Source organism: Dipodomys spectabilis, unplaced genomic scaffold (assembly GCF_019054845.1).
Source record: "Dipodomys spectabilis isolate Male_0828 unplaced genomic scaffold, ASM1905484v1 ptg000098l, whole genome shotgun sequence".
Lineage (NCBI taxonomy): Eukaryota > Metazoa > Chordata > Mammalia > Rodentia > Heteromyidae > Dipodomys > Dipodomys spectabilis.
The window spans coordinates 24,757,036-24,777,319 of record NW_024870775.1 but is presented as its reverse complement, the minus strand read 5'-3'; the positions used below and the strand labels follow the sequence as shown (position 1 = coordinate 24,777,319).

Sequence of the window (20,284 nt, the reverse complement as noted above, 5' to 3'; positions counted from 1 at the left end):
TGAAGTGTCCATCATAGTTTTATTTAATGTCTCATATGTGCTTACCATATTAAAATACAGATACTAAAAATAACTACTGAAATATCAAGATTTGATCAAATTGACTACTTTGTGAAGAAATAAAGTCATTACAGTTTAGAAAGGAGGAAATAGATTATTGCTCTTGATGAGAGTATTTATGGCCATTCCTTTTAACCCACCACTAGTTTCTTTCTTTCTAAAACAACAGTAAAAATAAAGATACCTTCTAAAAGATCAAACAAAGTCTAGAGATGTAGCTCAGTTGGTAGAGTACTGGCTTAGCATTTTGCACATCATAAAAATCAAACAATTTTGAAAAAGAAAACATCATTCTTGGGGGATAATTAAAATCCTGCTATATTTTGCTTCATTGCAAAACTTTTTTTTTAGTGATGAAAGTGAAAAAATTAAATAATAATATGGAAAAAGAAAAATGAGAACTGTTATAACTTCAGATTATTTTCCTATCATTATCCAAATGATGTTTGAATCTTTTTACTTAAAACCTTATTTCTAAAAGCATGAGTGTTATTTAGACCCTCTTTAAAACAAGTATTAAACTGCCTGAGCACACGTTTTAATGCAGTATGCTTATTAGATAGATTTTAAGAGAAATGACATTTCTTGTATAGTTTCAGGAAGAATTGGAGTCTTCATAGATAAAATTTGGAATGAAGACGCAAACATAAAATAACCTGCCAACTGGCCATTCACTTAACTTGACGAGATTGTGCTGGATCTTGTCATTTAATTCACTGTAATAATAGCATTGCTCTGGGTAGATTAGTGATCATCTACACATAGCTTCCTAAATATTAAAAAGGAAAAGTCAAGAGTCTTACATACTCTGTAATTCGTTTCCTTCTTTAGGCGCTAAGTGTTCTTTGCCTTCCATCTTGAGTTTCACAAGCTGATAATTTTAAGACAAATATGCTTCTGAAGCTCTACACTTGTACTTAAATAGGGGCAGGTGCAGAGACTTCACATACTGATTATGTAGGATAAGTCCTTAAACATTCTTACATTAAGGCATTTGTTTCTAAATTTAGTACACTTACCTTTTTTATGTATCAGTTTATGATAACAACTGCTTTAAGGAGTATTACAGATTCTGGATTCTAGACCATTATCTGCTCTGCCATTCAGTAACTCCTACCTTTGAAAAGAAAGTTACTTGAATATTTTAACTGGACTATGGACTTCGGAGTAATTTTATAGGATATTTAACAGAGAAATTATGGAAGACATCTTGTCACTTTACTGTTGCCATCACCTACATCTTAAATGCTCAGTAAATATTTGAATGAATAAAAAGAAAGTTAATAGATAATGGGAATTGTGCTTGTTATATGTGAAAGCATTTCCTTTTTTTCATAGCCTGCTGTTTTACTTTGTATTTAATTTAGTTCAGGAACTATGTGCTACTTTATGTCCGAAGTAGTCTCATCACATTAAGATAATCCCCTTTGAATGTGCAACTCAATTTCTTTAATTAGCTTTAAAAATAACAATAATTAAATCAGAGTACCACCATCAATTGCTGTGCAAGGGTTTGCCTGTTCAATAATGCATCAGAACTGTGCTGTACTCTGTATTTCACTGAAAGATTTATAGAAAAGGAGACCTCCTAAGACTCCAGACTGAAATGGAGTCTTATTATGTTTTTTTTTTTGTTTGTTTGTTTTCTTTTTGTCAGTCGTGGGGCCTGAACTCTGGGCCTGGGCGCTGTCCCTCAGCTCTTCAGCTCAAGGCTAGCGCTCCACCACATGAGCCAGAGCACCACTTCCGGCTTTTTCTGCTTAGGTGGTGCTGAGGAATTGAACCCAGGGCCTCATGCATACAAGGCAAGCATTCTACCATTGAGCCACCTTCCCAAACCTATGTTTAATTTTTTTCCCTATGATTGCTACTGTTTAAAATGATATATTTCATGGAATACTTGCAGAATTCTATTTGTCTTTAAATTTCACATTTGGGATCAATTCCAGAAAGTGTTTCACAGCATTCGTAAATTCACAAGAAAGTAGGCACATTTTTTTTTCTCTGAAAAAAAAAAAAGACAAGGTGCAGTTTAAAAAAAAAAAAAAAAGGTCCTCATTTCTAATAGGTGTACCTGTTATGGCAAATTCCTCAGATAATGCTTACTTTTTGTCATTGTTAAGCGGTAACAAAAATTTAGCAATACAGGTTTATAAACATACATATATGAGTATATTCATATATGATTAAATGTATTTTTTAAGTTTAAGTAAAGTACTTAGGTTATATATCCGTTATTTTAGAATTATTTGGTTAACTAAATCAATTACTGGTTCTGACTGAATATAAGAGGGTTTCTTCTATACTTGTAAATACTGAGAGGTTGTTAAACTCTGCTGTTTCACAGGAAACTTGCTGCACATTTTTACCTACTTTGGTGTTTTAAGATAGGGTATTGCTAATTAGTTCAGGTTGTCCTGGAACTGACTATATTGCTTAAGCTAGCATCAGACTCACAATCTTCTGGGCAGCACAGACTGCTCGGGCCACCATGACAGTGATGAGCAAATTATTTTTTTCTGAGTAATTTGTATCATCTTCAGTTAAGGTCTATTTTAAGTAATAGCACTAATTGCAATCTATAAATCAACTTAATATGTGTTTATTTATTAAGCACATAGAAGTTCTTTCTATACTGAAATTCTCAGCCAAGAGCTAAACAGAGAGCAGATAATTATTTGGTGACTTTTAGTCATTGACTAACAACTTCTATAAATTATACAGATTGTTTATTTACATATAAAAATTACCAGATATTTGTGTTTTATTTGGTTTACATTCTGCAAACTATGAGTGGGAGTCAAGTTCTTTTTATTAAACATTTATAGCATATTTGCTGTGAACAGACCTAGGAAGGCAAATAATATTCATTCCTGTTTTTGAAGAGATTTTAGTTCACAAATCTATTTTAATAAATAGGCTCAGTAGAATCAAGAAACATTTTTGTGCTTTTTCCTAGGAATATTAGTTTTCAGTTTTAAAAACAAGATTATCAATGGTATCAAAAGACAGTAATAGAATAAATGACTTGTAACTATTACATTTACATTTATGTAAGATCTAAATAGCAGAAAGGAAGAAGAGCCCCTGACCTTTGATGGCTCTTTAATAAATGAGAAGATAATGGATATCAAGTAATTGTATATGGCATTCATATTGTAAGTTTGTACTTGTTCTAATCCTACTACCTTTACTCTTGGACTACCTTTGAGGTGGTCTTCCACAGCATCAGAGCTCCTACTTTTATCGTTATTTTCTTATCAATAGACTCGTAGAACAAGCTTTGTTCTTTCTTGCTTACCATAGCAGAAGTCCAATTTTTTTTTTGCTATGCAAATATACCATAGGAATTAGGTCCTGGTGTGTGGGATCTTCAGCCTGTCACAAATTTTATTATGCCATCTGCTTCAACCTGAGCTGTATATCTTCTGGCAGACTTTGCTGAAGTTGCTGTAGCTCAGGGGGAAAAAAGTGTAGTCTTGGCATACGATGCTTGCTTTTGAAAAAATAATAATTGATCATGCCTGCTGCCAATTGTAAAATGAGTGTTTAAAAGGGTTCCCACAAACCTTTTCTCAACACACTGATCACTTTTTCATCTATGTTTATAGGTAGTCAATTAAATGGTTGAATTTTTGTTAACTTTGGCAACTTAATGAGTTTGCTGCTTTACTTTTAAGGATATGTAACAAACTCTTGTAATTGGATTAGTAATTCATTTATGAATTATTTGATCACTTGGTCACTTTCACAAGTGGATCCTCTTTATCTCCTGTCATTATCCAGAAGTGACATTGCAAATGATTTTGTGCTCTGTGAATAAAATAGCACATGTGATAGGAGCACCATTGTGAAAGAGTCCAGATTACAAACTATTCTTTAGGTATGTGGTTATACAGTCTTATCAGTAAGATGGAGATACTTACGCTCAAAAGAGTTAATTGGGAGGAGATCAGTCAGAGTAAGTCCTCAAAAATGGATGCATGTTTATTCTGCAAATGTATATTGAAGGGCTGCGCGGTTCAAGACTCTCTTCTAGAGAATAGAGACCTAGAAGAAAATAAAATATTCAGATTCTGACCCTGGAAAACTGTACATTGCAGTCTACCTCCACTGACAGGGGTGAGAGCCACATGAGGGCTAATTATATATCAGGTCCTGAAATGGCAAGCATGGTCTAGCTAGCTCATGTAGCAAGGTATGGTGGGTTCTGTGTGGACAGCTTTGTGAGGAAGGGCTTGTTTTGCTCAAGGTATGCTTTTTAGAGCAGACCTGAATACAGTAGAGAAGAATGTATGTGTACATTTGGAGGAGGGTGTATATGGCTGGTAGAGCAAGCTGATTGACACTTTGAGGTTCAGTGAGGAGGTCAGTGTAGCTGGAGCTAAGTATGATCTAAGTGTATCAGTTATGTAATCAATCTGACACATACTTTCAGTCACATTCCTAATAGCTTATAGAAATATCAAAATAGGACTGATGCTTCATGTATCTGCTGTTTTGTCATCTAACTTGAAGCTTTTAATAAGTCACCCATGAATAATTGTAAGTTATTTTGTTGTTAATTATTCCTTTGTGCCAGGAGTTAGCCAGCCTGCAAAGTGTGAGAGCATAGTCCATCAGAATGCTTACTGTAACAGCAGTTCTGACACCAACTGCAAGGGGCTAGGGTCTAGTGACCAAGTTAAAGAGAAGAGTACCCCTTTGATTACTCTCACTCAAATACTAATGCAGACCACTTCGACAATTTGATAATTGATGAGAAAGTATGCTCTTGTTAATAATTTCTGTATTCTTAGGTAAACATTGCAACTCCAGCAACTTCAACTGTTGAACAAACCCACATTCCTCATCTTAATTCTGCTGTGATTCCGACTCTACCAAATGAATCCTTCTTATTATCTGCTAATAATGGGAATCTGGAAGCACTTACAGGGCATGGTACTCCACACATCAATGGGAAACCAGCTTGTGATGAGCTGGATCAGCTGATCAAAAATATGGCTCAGGTAAGAATACTTTTTGCTGTTAGGACAGGAATGGATCTTAAAAGGATAATCAACTTCTGAGTAATCAAAGAACACAGTGGCATTTATAGTATCTGAAAATATGGGAATTAAAGTGAAGTTGATTTTGTGAAAGCTTGAATGGCTCAGAGATTTTCCTGTTACATTTTCCTTTTTCTTTTGTTACCACACTTTATTTACCTTTTTATGCTGGTCCTGAGGTTTGAACTCAGGGCCTGGATGCTATTCCTGAGATTTTTGTTTTCAAGGCTAATGTTCTACCACTTGAGCCACAGCTCCCCTTCCAGTTCTTTGTTTTTTTTTTTTTTTCTTTTTTTTTTTGGAGTTTAATCTGAGATTCGAGTCTCAGAGACTTTCCTGATTGGGTTAGCTTCGAACCATGATTCTCATATCCTAGCCTCCTGCAATCACAAGATTACAGGCATGAGGCTATTATTCCTTGTGCCTAGCTTATTATCACATTTTAAATAATTATTGCATGTTTCATTACAGAAAAATTTTTGGAAAAGTAGAATGCTTCGTTCTAGGTAGAGTACTACAAGTGATCTGAGGACAGGTTTTCCAGGTTGGGTACCTGTGGTTCTCACTTATGATCCTTGTTATTTAGTAGGCTGAAATTTGAGGATTGAGGTTCAAGGCCAGCCCAAACAGAAGCTTATCTCCAAGTAGCCAGAAAAAAAAATCAGAAGTAGAATTGTGGCTCCACTGGTAAAGCACTAGCCTTGAGAAAAAGAAAATGCTAAGCAAGAGTGGGAGGCTCTGAGTTCAAGTCCTACTATCAGCACATGCACATGCACACACGCACATACACCCATGCACAGAATTTTTTAATCTAAATTCTTACTTTGTATTTTGTACATCGAGTAATGCCAATAATAAGATGATGATTAACTGTAGCAATTAGCATCTGTAATTTGTTTGAGGCTAGGTTATAGCCCGAGCTGGCCTTGATGTCACTAAGTAGCCCAGGCTCACTTGGATCACACAGTGCATGCAGCCTAGGCTGGCTTGGAGCATATGATCCTTCTGCCTCAGCCTCCTTAGTCTGGGATTAAAGAGTTCATCACTATACCTGACTACTCTTGGCTTCTCATTTTATTTCTTGCTTTGTTTCTGGAACAGGGTCGCCATGTGGAAGTTTTTGAGCTCCTCAAACCTCCATGTGGAGGCCTTGGGTTTAGTGTTGTGGGGCTCAGGAGTGGAAACAGGGGAGAGCTGGGAATATTTGTGCAAGAGATCCAAGAGGGCAGTGTGGCTCACAGGTGAGATTGTCATAGCACCTTCTCTGTCTTGACCCTAGTCAGAGAGTTTTGATTACTTTAGGGGAACTTAGAAAAACATGAACTGAATGGAAACAAAACAAAACGGAACATCACCAATTATTAACTGATATTTTAAAAGTCATTAACATTTAAAATTTTTTTCATGTATTTCATCTGCCCATATTCAGTCATTAACATTTTTTGTGATAGAAAAGAAAGTTTTTGGATGTGGAAGTACCTTTTAAGCACATGTAATTTCATTATATTTTAGGAAAGAAAATGTTTGAGTATAACTTTACCTTTATTGATATTATATGGGCTCTTGATTAGGCTTTGAAATCTACTACCATAGAAATATCACATGATCATTTGAACTAAATTTCATTACTGTACCCAAAGAAACAAGGCAATGTATATTTTCATTTTTAAAAGCGAGGATGATAAGAACCATAGGTGAGTTCCATGAGTAGTTGAAAAACAAGTCTTTTAAATAAGAGAGATTGGTGAGAGGCAGCAATAGAATTCCTTTAAGGAAGTTGATCCCATGGAGGTAAATCATATACTTTTAAAGGAGAACTGCAGGAAAAGCTTAAACAATGTGCAACGTAGAAAACAGCATTAACAGTGACCTGAGCATGTTTGCTAAGGAAACTGTTACTTCCTTGAGAACTCTGTGTCCTTTATCACCCCATTTCCATCCTTGACAGAGATGGAAGACTGAAGGAAAACGATCAGATCCTTGCTATCAATGGACAAGTTCTTGATCAGACAATTACACACCAGCAGGCTATCAATATCCTACAGAAGGCTAAAGAGACTGTCCAGCTAGTTATTGCCAGAGGCTCCTTGCCCCAGGTCATCAGCCCCCGAGTGTCCCGGTCTCCATCTGCTGCCAGCACCGTCTCTGCTCACTCGAATCCGGTGGGTGCTGAGGAGTTTCAGAAGCAACAGAATAAGCATCTCTGTTTCTTCAGGTTTCTCGTCTTTCTAGGTTGTTTCTGCTTGTTGAGATTTTTGTCTTTTTATTATTTGATCATTTCCTTACTCTGCAATATTTGTCGCTAAGTTTCGATTTAAGTTTCTAGCTTCTAAAACTGAGTTTGCTTTCTTTGTGTGGTTTTAGGACAGAATTCCTGCAAATAAAATGTAGTCCTTTAATAAAATTGGCTCTGTCTGGAGACAAATACAATTTTGGCTTTCTTGATAAATTCTATAATTTTTTTGGGGGGGAGTTTCAGTCGTGGGGCCTGAACTCTGGGCCTGGGCTCTGTCCCTCGGCTCTTCAGCTCAAGGCTAGCGCTCTACCACTTGAGCCACAGTGCTACTTCTGGCTTTTTTCTTTTTGCTTATGTGGTGCTGAGGGATCGAACACAGGGCCTCAGGCATGCAAGGCAAGCACTCTACCACTGAGCCACCTTCCCAGCCCTCTATAATTTTTTTTAACAATTAGTTTTTGGTGACATTAAGCAGTCATCTAACATGTAATGAGAGTTTTTCTCCTTTAAATTTTCCTTCCTTCCTTCCTTCCTTCCTTTTTTAAAAAAAGTTCTACAAATATCTTCTGCATTGGTGAAATTCAGTCATTAATGATGGATTGATTATTTTAAAAAGGATCTATCACTAGTAGAACAGTTTGTTGAGAAGGTTGTACGGTGAAGGAAAGGGACATTGTTAGGGCTCATTAGTCTGTCTGAACTCAGTTACTTCCTACCAATAAAATAATCATCATAAAAACTGTAGTTTTTGCAGATTTATACAAATTATACAAGAGCTTTATGTTTAGGTTCACTGGCAGCATGTGGAAACAATTGAACTGGTGAATGATGGATCCGGTCTGGGTTTTGGCATCATTGGTGGTAAAGCAACTGGTGTGATAGTCAAAACTATCCTGCCTGGAGGAGTAGCTGATCAGGTAAGACACTTCAATTTGCCTTCAGTGCTATTTTATCCAGTAGCATGTCTTCATTCTTTAAAGTTTGTTTTTTGTTTTTTAATTGGCAGTATTGAGTCTTGTATTTGATAGGCAGGTGCTCTATCACTGAGCCACACCTCTGTCCGTTTTATACACTAGTTATTTTGTTACAGGACCTTGCTTTTTACCTGGGCCCAGGCCTTTACTGTAATCATCATACTTGGTGCTTCCTGCCATAGTTGAAATGGTAGATGAGCACTACTATACCAACTTCTGCTGTTGAAATGGAGACTTACAAAAGTTTCTTCCTGGTCTGGTTTGGAACCATGAACCTCTTGATCTCAGTTCCCTGTAGTTATTGTTTGTGAAAGGAGTTTTGGAACTTTTTGCTTGGGCTAGCCTCATGGTCCTTGTGGTTTTAGCCTCCTGAATAGTAATTATTCCCCCCCCCATTGCCATTTTATTAGTGTGTATGAATTTTATAAAGTAATAACCTTCATTATGACACCTTCATGTATGTTTAATTATACTCACCCACCTTCTTTTTTACCCTTTTTTCTTTCCTACTGACCCCCCTTTCCTAATATTCTCCCTTCTACTTTCATGTAGTATTTCTGAAAATTATACATAATTCTTCATTCAAGAAAGTATGGGGTATTTTGTCTTTATGAGTCTCTTAGTTTACTAAACAGTAAGATCTCTACCTTCATCCAGGTTTTACAAATGACTTATGTCTGAATTATATATATTAATGGTGCTGATTCTGGAGATTGAACTCAGGACACGGTGCTGTCCTTGTTTCTTTGGCCCAAGCCTAGTAGTGCTCTACCACTTGAACCGTGGCTCTGCTTCCCACAACTCCACTTCTCGTTTTTTGGTGTTACTTGGAGATAAGAGTCTCACAGACTTCCCTGCCCACACTGGCTTCGAACTGCGAACCCTCGTATATCAGCCTCCAAAGTAGCTAGAATTCAGGGTTGAGCCACCAGTACCTAGTTTAATTGGGAAGTACATACTGTTTATATTTAAGGTTATGGCTAAGGGTTTGTACCAGCTTCTCCCTCTTTGATTAGAGGTTTGCTGGCATGTTGAATTATGCTTGATTCTTCCCTTCTCATTTGTTTAACTCTTAGTCAAGTGATAGTTTTTTTTTTTTTTCCATGCTCTTTTGGTGGCATATCTTTCTTCCTCTTATCTTTGTGGCGTCTTCTGCTATATTGGCTTAGGAGTTATGAATTGCCTTAATTTATATTTATCATGGAAGGTTTTTATTTCCCCATCAATTTAATAAAATAACCTTACTGGATATAGAAGTCTTATTTGGACATTATTTTGTTTCAGTTACTTAACCATTTAATCACTAAACCTGCATTGCTAGGAGGCTTAAAGATTGCTTTTCATTTCCCTCATCTGTGCACATTTCATCTCACTATGATTTTTTTTTAAAAAATTTATTTTATTTTATTTGAGAACATACTGTACAGAGGGGTTACAATTACATGGGCAGGATAATGCATACATTTCTTACCAAGCATTGCAGCCTCCTCCTTTGTTTACCCTTCACCTCCCTTCCCACCCTCCCCCCTCCCCCCCACCCAATCATACCCCGCCCCCCACTCCGACGTTGTAAAGCTGGTTTTGACATGACATTTTGTACTTCTCATTGTTGCAACAGGTCCACCTGAATCCTTAAACGACTTGTTTGTCCCCGTCTCCTCCACATGTTATACTGACATCAAATATAGTGAAAGCGGGGGTTACACTGTGGGGGAGGGACATACAAAGCAACAAAGAAATAATCTTATGAATTCGTTAGAAACACATGCATGAAAGAAACAAAAACATTAAAATACATATTTGAGGGTTCGTTTTCCTAACATCACATTCTCTGACTTTTTCCGCTTGACTCATACCTATACTAGATATTGCAAATAAGGGAAACCATGGGACCTATGTTTCTTTGGGCCTGGCTTACTTCACTTAATATAATTTTTTCCAAGCCTTTCCATTTCCTAACAAATGGGGAAATGTCATTCTTTCTGATGGAGGCATAGAATTCCATTGTGTATATATACCACATTTTCTTGATCCATTCATCTACTGAGGGGCATCTGGGTTGGTTCCATATCTTAGCTATGGTAAATAATGCTGCAATAAACATAGTTGTGCTGGTAGCTTTCTCACTATGATTTTTGTATATGTTTCTCTTCTTTTGAGGTACTTATGATTGACAGAACTAGATAACTAGATATTTTGTGGTTCTTAGCATATTTTAAGTAATAGTTATTGCATGTTTGCTAAATAGTATTTTTTCTTTGAACTCTCAACAAAGTGAAACACAAAAAGACATTTTTTCCCTTTTATATATCAAAATGAAAAATTTATATCAACTACTGACTTTATGAATATTTGTCAATTTTATTTGCGTTATATTGCATTAAATGATACTACAGTGATTCAGAAGACAATACTACAAATAACATATGTCATGTCTGAGGATTGGCATAAAGTCTCATCACTGCCATTTTTTATTATTCCCTTCCCACATTTAAGATTTGTCTAAAGCATTTACAATAACATTATTCAACTTCTCTTTTTTCATTCAGCATGGGAGGTTATGCAGTGGAGACCACATTCTCAAGATTGGTGACACAGATCTGGCAGGAATGAGCAGTGAACAAGTAGCACAAGTCCTTAGACAGTGTGGAAATAGAGTTAAGTTGATGATTGCAAGAGGTGCCGTGGAGGAAACAACAGCACCCACCACTGTGGGAATCTCTTCCTCCCCGTCTTCTGCTCCAGATATGCGGGTAAGTGATAAAACAAATCACAGGAAAGTGAGAGGGAAAGGCTCTCAGATGACAATGATGGATGTTCAATCTAGTTTACCAGTGTTCATATATCAATGTGAACCAGTGGAATAAATTTCTAATGTTAAGAATGTTGCAGCAATAATCATTTGTTATCAAAACATCCAAAATAATTTGCTAAAACTTCTAGGTGGTCATTTTCTCAAAGCATTGCATTTATAAGGATAGTACTTAGAACTATGGATGAAATGTTAAAGAATTATTTTCTTTCAGTATCTGCATGTTTAATAATTCATTGAATCTGGATGCTCTCTGTAAGTGGGGTCATAGTTACAATCCTTCCCATTCTACAAGTGTCTTCTTACTGTCTTTTTGTTGTTCTGGATGTGTGGAGGTTGGGAGCCCGGAGCAGGGTTGGTAGGAGTGAATAAGTCTTAAAAACTTCTCAGTGTTGTGCTGTTTTAAGGTATGTCTCAGCATTATTAGATTTATAAGGAATCCTCAATTCTTAAAATTTTTGAAGTCTTTTTTTTTTTTTTGTCAGTTGTGGGGCTTGAACTCTGGGCTTGGGTGCTGTCCCTCAGCTCTTCAACTCAAGGCAAGCACTCTACCGCTTGAGCCACAGTGCCAATTAAGGTTTTTTTAGTGGTTTATTGGAGATAAGAGTCTCATGGAGTTTCCTGCTCAGGCTGGCTTTGAACTGCGATCCTCAGATCTTAGCCTCCTGAGTAGCTAGGATTACAGGTGTGAGTCACTGGCACCCAGCTTAAATAAAAATTTTATTAGTCAAAAACTAAAACATTTTTATGTTGTAAGAAAACCTTTATTCAAGAGCAAAACCTTCTATCTTTGTCTTTAATTTGATATGGAAAATTCTAAACTGGAAGACAGTAACCGCTGCAGCTGGTTTACAGGTCACAAGACTACATTGGATAAAATATTAACTAAATAATTTTATCTAGAAATCTCTTTAATATTTAAGGAAAGATTATATTCAGTTTCTAGATAATGTTTAGATGAGATAGAAGTCCTCCATTCCTTTTCCATAGATATAAAAGTTTTTCTTCTGTTCAAGTTGTTTATAACCAATTGTTACAAATTCTTTTCTAATATCCTAGCCTCCTCCATAAGCCTTTTAAAGTTTTATTAGAACACTTGAAATTTCCATGATTGTGTTGTTTTTAGGATTGAATTTGGTTGCTATTTTTTGCAGAGAAAAAGAAGTAAGAAAGAGAGCTTGTTTATGAAAGTGTTTAAATGGCATTCTTTTGTGGTAAACAAAACATTTTATTCAGCAATATATAAATGAATGCAATACCGAAAACCACTTGATGTAATTGAAAGCTTAGAAAAATATCTATTCTGTGCATATCATCATTTCTGAAGCTTGTGCCCTGTTTAAAACCATTCGATAGTCAAATTGCCACCCTCTAAAATAGCACTCGCATAAGTCTTATTAAAAATAGAAAACACATTTGTTTCAATTGAAGCAGATTTCATCCTGTCATTTTCTTGTAATTATCTAAACTTTAAACTTTTGCTAAGTTTGCACAGATAATTATGTTCAATGAAAAAAATAAAACCAAACTTTATTGTAAAGTTATCTTATTTAGGTAGACCATTAGTGATATATAGTAGAGTTGCCATTAGATCCCATAGTCTTCCCTTTGTCATGTATTTTCCAGGATTGTCTGTTGATTCTGCTGACATCAGTACCAATGGCTTATGGTGACATATTGAGCTAGTCCATGAATGCTTCATTTACAAAATCATACCCTTTGGTCAAATAGACAATTAATAACAGTTCTACATGTTGGAGAAGGCTGTTTCTGAGAACCCTGCTTCTTGCTAGCATTCTGGAAAGATGTTAAGGCATACTTTTCTTATCTTCATAGTAAAGTTATAATGTACAGAACAAAAACAAGGACAATTTAAGAGACTTCATTGGTACCTTTCACTGGTTTTCAAAATAAGACCTATTTATGATAGAGGTTAGGATAGAGTAACTCATGTGCATTGTCTTATAATTAACTATAAATTTTAGGTAGCAATAGAAACTAACATATGGGCACTATGGCCACTACATTCTACTAAATGGTTTTTCGTTTTTTTTGGTCGGTCGTGGGGCTTTAACTCTGGGCCTGGGCGCTGTCCCTGTGCTCTTCAGCTCAAGGTGAGCACTCTAATGCTTGAGCCACAGCACCACTTTCTCTACTAAATGTTTTATGTACTGTATATCATTTAGGAGCAGAAACTTATACGGAGATTATCTGGGTTGAAATTCTACTTTTACTAGATGTTAGATGTTTAGAAAAGTTATGGTGTCAGAGAATTTCTCCAAAGAAAGCTTGCTGCAATAATGGTACCTAGCTCATTGATTTGTAAGGAACATAAGGAATTTTATACTGTTATAAAAAGTAATAAATTGAGATATAACAAGTACCTCTTACATAGAAACTGCTTATTAGTTGAATGGCCGAACTGATGATTTTCGTTCTTTTCCTGGAAGACAGTTATGTTATGTTATGTTACTTATTTATTTCAGGTTGATGCCTCTACTCAAAAAAGTGAAGAAAGTGAGACCTTTGATGTGGAACTCACTAAAAATGTCCAAGGATTAGGAATTACAATTGCTGGTTATATTGGAGACAAAAAATTAGGTAATTTAAAAACCTAAGTAATTTTCAAAGCTTTGTAATTACTTCTATTATCTGGATCTATGAAATACTGAATCAATGCATTATGTTTCAAATTGTTGGATAAAGTAGTTGAAAACTTCTTAGAAACAATTTAATATCATATGCTGACACACGGACCAAACAATTGCCTCCTCTTCCTCTTAGTGGTTTTGTTTGTGTGCATTGTGGATAACTGTTCATTTGCAATTGGGGCTATTGATTTGGAGACTAGAGATGTGTGCTTTGAAAATTTGGAGACTAGAGATGTGTGCTTTGAGTGTGCTTTGAAAATAATGATAAATATCCTTTTTCTAATCTTAGAACCTTCAGGAATCTTTGTAAAGAGCATTACAAAAAGCAGTGCTGTTGAACATGACGGAAGAATCCACATTGGAGACCAGATCATAGCAGTGAGTTTGACATTCAATAATACCTGTGGTTGAGAAGGGTATTCTCTTAATTGGGTTATAGTGGAATTTCAGTGAGGTCTACTAATTTAAATTTTCTTGTAGAAACAAAATAGATCATTAGATTACAATGCTTTACTAATTTTAATTGAATGGTAAGACTTTTGTATAATTTCTGGTATTTTTGATTTCTCATTATCATGAATTTGTTACATTAATATTGCAGTTAGATTTGTATAAACTTCAAAATAAAGCCCAGATATCATGACCTTTAGGGGATCCAATTCAGAATTTGAGATGAAGTTTTTCTTTTAAATTTTAAATCGTCAGAACTCTGCTGTTACTATTAACTGTATGGCCAGAGTTCTGTTTCTGCTGTAAGAAAATACAGGAAAGAAGTAGATGGAGATCCTTGATTATATCACTTTGCATAGGATTTAAGCATACTGCAGATTCAGGCAGAGCATATGAGGAAATCCAGCCTTCGGTTCAGCTCTAGGGGCTACTAGATCTCCCAAACTGCTCCCAGAAACAGAAACTCAGAAAACTTCACTAGGGGCTTCCTGGCTAAAATTGGGTTAAGAGACTTACTATAATTATATATATTACAACATAGATGAATCCTGAGGACATTATGCTAAATGAAATAAACCCGTCATTTAAAAAAGATAGGAACAGTAGGTAGAATGATGATCTCTCTAATATGAAGTTTGTTTACTCAATAGAATTGTGATACATTTTACAAAATGAGACCTGTTACATGGCATTCTAAGTGTACTTAACACTAGTAAATTGTACCTTTAAAAATGGTAATTTTAGCTGGGCACTGGTGGCTATTACCTATAATCTTAGCTACTCAGGAAGCTGAGATCTTAGGATCCCAATTTAAAACCAGCCCTGGCAGAAAAGTTCCTGTGAGACTCTTATCCCCAATAAACTCCTCAGAAAAGCCAGAAGTGGGGCTGTCTCAAGTGGCAGAGTACTAGCCTTGCGCATAGAGAGGCTCAGGGACAGAGACCAGGCCCTGAATTCAAGTCCCAGGACCAGAAAAAAAAAAGTAATTTTTCCAGGCACCACTGGCTCATGCCTGTAATCTTCGCTACTCAGGAAGCTGAGATCTGAGGATCACAGTTGAAAGACAACCCAGGCAGAAAAGTTCCCATGAGACTATCTCCAATTAACCACTCAAAAACCAGAAGTGGCACTATGGCTCAAGAGGTAGAACCTAGCCTTGAGCACATGGAGGCTCCAGGGTAGTTGCCTAGGCCCTGAGTTCAGGCCCCACAATGGATTAAAAAAAAAAAAAAAAAGGTAATTTTGCTAGGCACTGATGGGTCATGCTTGTAATCCTAGCCACTCAGGTAGTAATATCTGAGGATTATGGGTTGAAGCCAGCCTAGTCAGGAAAGTCCATGGGACTCTTACCTCTCAACTAATCAACAGAAAAAAGCTAGAAGTAGAGCTTTAAGTGGCACTATGGCTCAAGCGGTAGAACCTAGCCTTGAGCAAAAAGGCTCAGGGACAGCAACCAGGCCCTGAGTTCCAGCTCCAAAATTGGCATGCGCACATACACAATCCACACACACACAAAAGGTAATTTTGCCAACTATAGTAGTCCACACATAATCTCAGCTACATGGAATATAGAGATTGGGAGGATCATGATTCCAGGCCAGCTTGGGCAAAACGAATTAGTGAGACCTTATCTCTACAAACAGCTGTGTGTGATGGGTCATGCTTGTAATCTTGTTATCTCAGCTATGTGGGAAGTGTAGGTGGGAGGATCATGGTCAGGTAGGGCAAAAATATGAGACCATATAGGGCTCTAAGCTAGGCTGTGATATCAAAACCAGCATTTTTTCCCAAAAAAGTAATTTTATGTTATGTGTTTTCTGTTTTTTTTTTTATTAGATAGACAAAAGACTCCTTTTGGCTTTGCCTTTTGAGCCTATAATACATATAGTATTCTAGAGTTCATTGCTGTGAATATCCACACTCATTCACTCATTATTTTTATTTTTCACATTTATTTATTTATTTATTTTAGTTTTTATTTTTGTCAGTCTGGGTCTGGGCGCTGTCCCTGTGCACTTCAGCTCAAGGCAAGCACTCTATCGTTTGAGCCACAGCACCACTTCCAGTTTTCTAGAGTCTCACGGAGTTTTCTGCCTGGGCTGGCTTTGAACTGCAATCCTCAGATCTCAGCCTCCTGAGTAGCTAGGATTACAGGCATGAGTCACTGGTGCTGGTTCACTTTATTTTTATTTTTTTTAATTATCTTAAGTACTTGTACAGAAAGTGTTATTGAACAGTCAATTTAGGAGTGCAGTTAAATTAGCTTGCCACCTAATTTGGCTGTGTACTGCAAAAACCTCTTCAGTGGACCTTTGTTTTACCATGAATTAACTGTTATTCATTTTTTTTTATTTTGAGAGAGGGAGAGAGAGAGAGAGAGAGAGCGGGAAAGAGAATGACTAGAGACTGGGGATGGTAGCTCATGCTACTTCTAGCTACTCAAGAGGTAGAGATCAGAGGATCATGCTCAGAGGGCAAAATGTTAGGAAGACTCCATCTCCACAAATAAGCTGAGTATGATGGTTCACACCTGTGGTCCCTACTACATGTGAGAACCTTATATGTATAGGTGGATCATGGTCTAGATCAGCCCTGAGAGACCCTATCTAATATATATAAACTTACAAAGCAGAAAGGGCTGGAGATAGGGCCGAAGAGCAACAGTATTTGAAGCCCTGAATGCAAAACCCAGTACCACCAAAAAAAGAAAAGCAAAAAAAAAAGAGCAAGAATGAATAGATGTAGTCTTTATTTCACATATGATGCTGAATTAAAAATTGAAAATTCAAACTTACTTAATCTTTGTCCTTCTTTGAGTGGATTACTTCAATAGATTTTAAAAATCAGCTTTATTGAGATACAATCAACATAGTATATATAATTTTTTCCGTTTAAAGTATCTGATTCAACATAGTGTCTAGTGAGTATCTTTGCTGCATTTGTTTACCCTTTGTTCCTCCCCATTTCTGTGCCTACCCTCATACTCTCAAAGACATACAGACAAACAAAGCAAAAAGAAAAGAAAATGGCAAAAATGAAAAAGAACTATACAACTTGTGGGTGGGATGGGAGGGAAAAACAGGGAGAGAGCAAGCGAAAGGACATTGTCCAAAAGGATTGTACTCTTGTCTGACTCATCCAACTGTAATACTTCTGGTTTTAGCATTTTCAAATAAAAATAATTAATATAAAAAGGTAAGTATTCAGTGGCTTTTAATATCTTTTTAGAGTTGAGCATTCATTGCCATTTCAAACTATTTTCATTACTGTAAGAAGAGATCCCAAACTCATTACCAGTCATTCCTAATCCCACTGAGTTCTAGTCCTAGGCAGCCACCAAGCTTTCTGTCTCTGTAGCTTTGCCTTCCCTGGGATATCTAGTGTAGATGGAACTGTTTTAGAATTTGGTTCTTTGTGACTGACATTTTACTTAGCAGAATGTTTTTGAGGTTCATCTATTATAGCATGAGTTAATTCTTCATGTCCTCTATTAAGAGTATAGTACACCAGAATTACCCACATTCACCATGTTTGAACAAAGAGAGCTGGTTTTGCACTGTTGCTATTTTGGATAATGCTGCAATGAACCTGGATGTACAAAGTCATATATGCAAACACATGTTTTCACTTCCCTGGTGTTTATGAAGGTTGCTCCATCTTGGGAAAGTTCTGTGTCACAAGTTTTGTTTCAGTTTCTTTGCCTACAAAGTGGAGATGTAGAAGCTTCCATTGCTTGATTTTTATTTTTAGGAGAGCCAAATGAGACTTTTATTTAATAGCTGGCATGACATTTAGCTCATAAGTTCATTTTAATTATTTATGAGGTTTACTAAGGGCCTGAAATTACCTATTTGCTTCCCTCTAAACCTATCATTGTTTCCATTCTTCTGTAAGGGAATCTTAGATGTCATTCCTTTAACTGCTGACTCACAAAGTGCAAATATTCTTTCTTAATAGTTGTTTCCTGCTCTCACAACAAATCCCTTATCTATGTCTTTTTAGCAACATCATCTTCAAAGTTAGCAGCACCTAAACTCTTGGAGTATATCCTGTAATGCTTCAGTCTTGTAAACTTTGTGCAATATATTGTCACTAACTTGTGGATGGTTGATCTACTGGTAGTGAAGTCCTTCACACCTCCTTACATTTTCACAACTGTGGTCTTTTAGCTTGTTTGTTCTATTTTTGTTTTGGCAGCTGCTATTGGAGCTAGATCTATTCTTATTTGTTGGCATGCTGAGAAGATTAAGAAATTATTTCTTACTATTTTGAGCAAGTGTTATTTTGGAACGTAACACTATTGTGCTGTAAGATTCCTATCACACACACTGCATACTGTGGACCCCTAGTGTTTCACTATGGGCATTACAGGAGTAGGAACAGATCAAATGGGTTCACCACTCACCCTACCTAGGTTGGTATTCCATGTAACAATTATTTGACAAAAGGACTTTTAATTGTTTTGTGTTGTTTTTTAAGTAGCCTAAGCTTGTTGCATGAAAAATCATACTTTTAATTTGGAGTTTAGTAATCCATGCTAAAGGCAGTATGAATTCTGATGGGTGAAAATTATTAGGCAAGCCTATAAATAATGAAGCGTGTCAAGTATTACTTTTCTTAGTAGGTTCACATTTTCTGTCAACAGATACAGGCAGTATTGAAGGAGGCCTTGGCAAGCTATAACTGCGTGTGCTGGGTGTTAGGTTTTGTGAGCTGTATTTCTTCCCTGTAACTGATTCTTTTGGTTTTGGTGTCAGCACTGGACATTATGAGGATGCTGATGTCTTTTCACAGGGAAAAATTGCTACTATTGAACCTGCACTCTTGGATTGTGTCACCGTATTGCAGTCTTTCGCATCATTGAGTTTGATCTGACTCTTAACTCTTCCTGTGAACAGGTGGAGCCAGAGGATCAAAGATTCCGGCCTCTGTGTCTCATATGTGACTTGGTTATGAATTATCATCCCCACGAAGCCTTGGGTTTCATATGTTTATTACTAAATTCTTCCTACTATAACTAGTGACAGTTTCTGGCTCTTCTGGTACAAAGTGCTGGATTAATCTCTCATCAATAGAATGTTATAAGAAAATGTGTTGGTAGATTGTAGGATAATGAGCTATTTGTTTTCACATTGCTGTAAGGTGGCCTTGTGCTAGGTGATCCTGGCAGATAATTAGAAATGACTGTCTCCTTGGCCTCCTTCTTAGAAGTTGCTAGGAGGTCCATTTTTGCTGTCCATTCCAAAAGTTCATTTCCAAAGAAATCTTAGACATATGATGTAATGTCTTTATACTCCTATTTGGGATGAATGTCTTTTATAGACAACACTATGATTTAGTGACATTGTTGTATGCAGAAAATTCATAGAGCCTGCCTTTGGAGCAAACAGATATAAATCATTATGGAGGAGAAAATACTAACAAGTTTTATGATGGAAAATGGGTACAAGTGGGTTTTGACTGGAGTCAAGGTATATGGAAATAACTTCTGGATATAGAGCCAAAAGGATTATAAATGTTTCTTAAGCGAGGTGAAGAGAAAGATCATACGATGGCTATAGTCGGCTGTCTAAGGTCCCTGTGTTGAGTAGGGTACTGCAAGTGCGAGGTCTGGACAGGAGTCCCCGGTGGCTTGAGGGCAGGGGACAGTGGCAGTCCCAGGCAGGCCGACGGTGGTGCTGGGTAGTGGCACTGCTGAGAGAAAGGGACAATTGGGCAGGCCATTGTAAGCCATGTTAGGGATGGAGTCTGGTGTTCAGGATTAATCTACAGAAGGCATGATTAGGGTAGTTGGATGTCTTACCAATGCTTAGAAAAGATGGCAGGGGCTGAGTCAACTGTTTTGTCACTTTTGAATTTAAAAAGAGGGTAAGGTTGTATTTATTTGGAATATAAAACCAATGGGATTTCAATTTTATAGTTTTCTAAAGGCAGTGTAAATTAATGATATTTGGAAGACCATGAGTGCTTTTTTACTTCTATGTCTATATTTTTGCAACGCTGCTTCTGAAACTTAGCCTTGCAACGGATCATCCTAGGAACATAAAATAATA

General features: G+C 36.6%; 1 protein-coding gene across 4 annotated transcripts in view; it reads left to right on the top strand.

Annotated features, from left to right (window-relative positions):
- The window catches only part of Mpdz (multiple PDZ domain crumbs cell polarity complex component), a 161,504-nt gene that overhangs the window by 41,575 nt on the left and 99,645 nt on the right, over positions 1–20,284 (top strand). For all 4 annotated transcript variants that reach the window (XM_042686636.1, XM_042686637.1, XM_042686635.1 and 1 more), the window contains exons 4-10: positions 4,860–5,069; positions 6,210–6,349; positions 7,057–7,270; positions 8,133–8,261; positions 10,868–11,071; positions 13,617–13,731; positions 14,071–14,159. In XM_042686636.1, the coding sequence (XP_042542570.1) occupies positions 4,860–5,069; positions 6,210–6,349; positions 7,057–7,270; positions 8,133–8,261; positions 10,868–11,071; positions 13,617–13,731; positions 14,071–14,159 (1,101 nt within the window). The remainder of the gene's footprint in view (positions 1–4,859; positions 5,070–6,209; positions 6,350–7,056; positions 7,271–8,132; positions 8,262–10,867; positions 11,072–13,616; positions 13,732–14,070; positions 14,160–20,284) is intronic.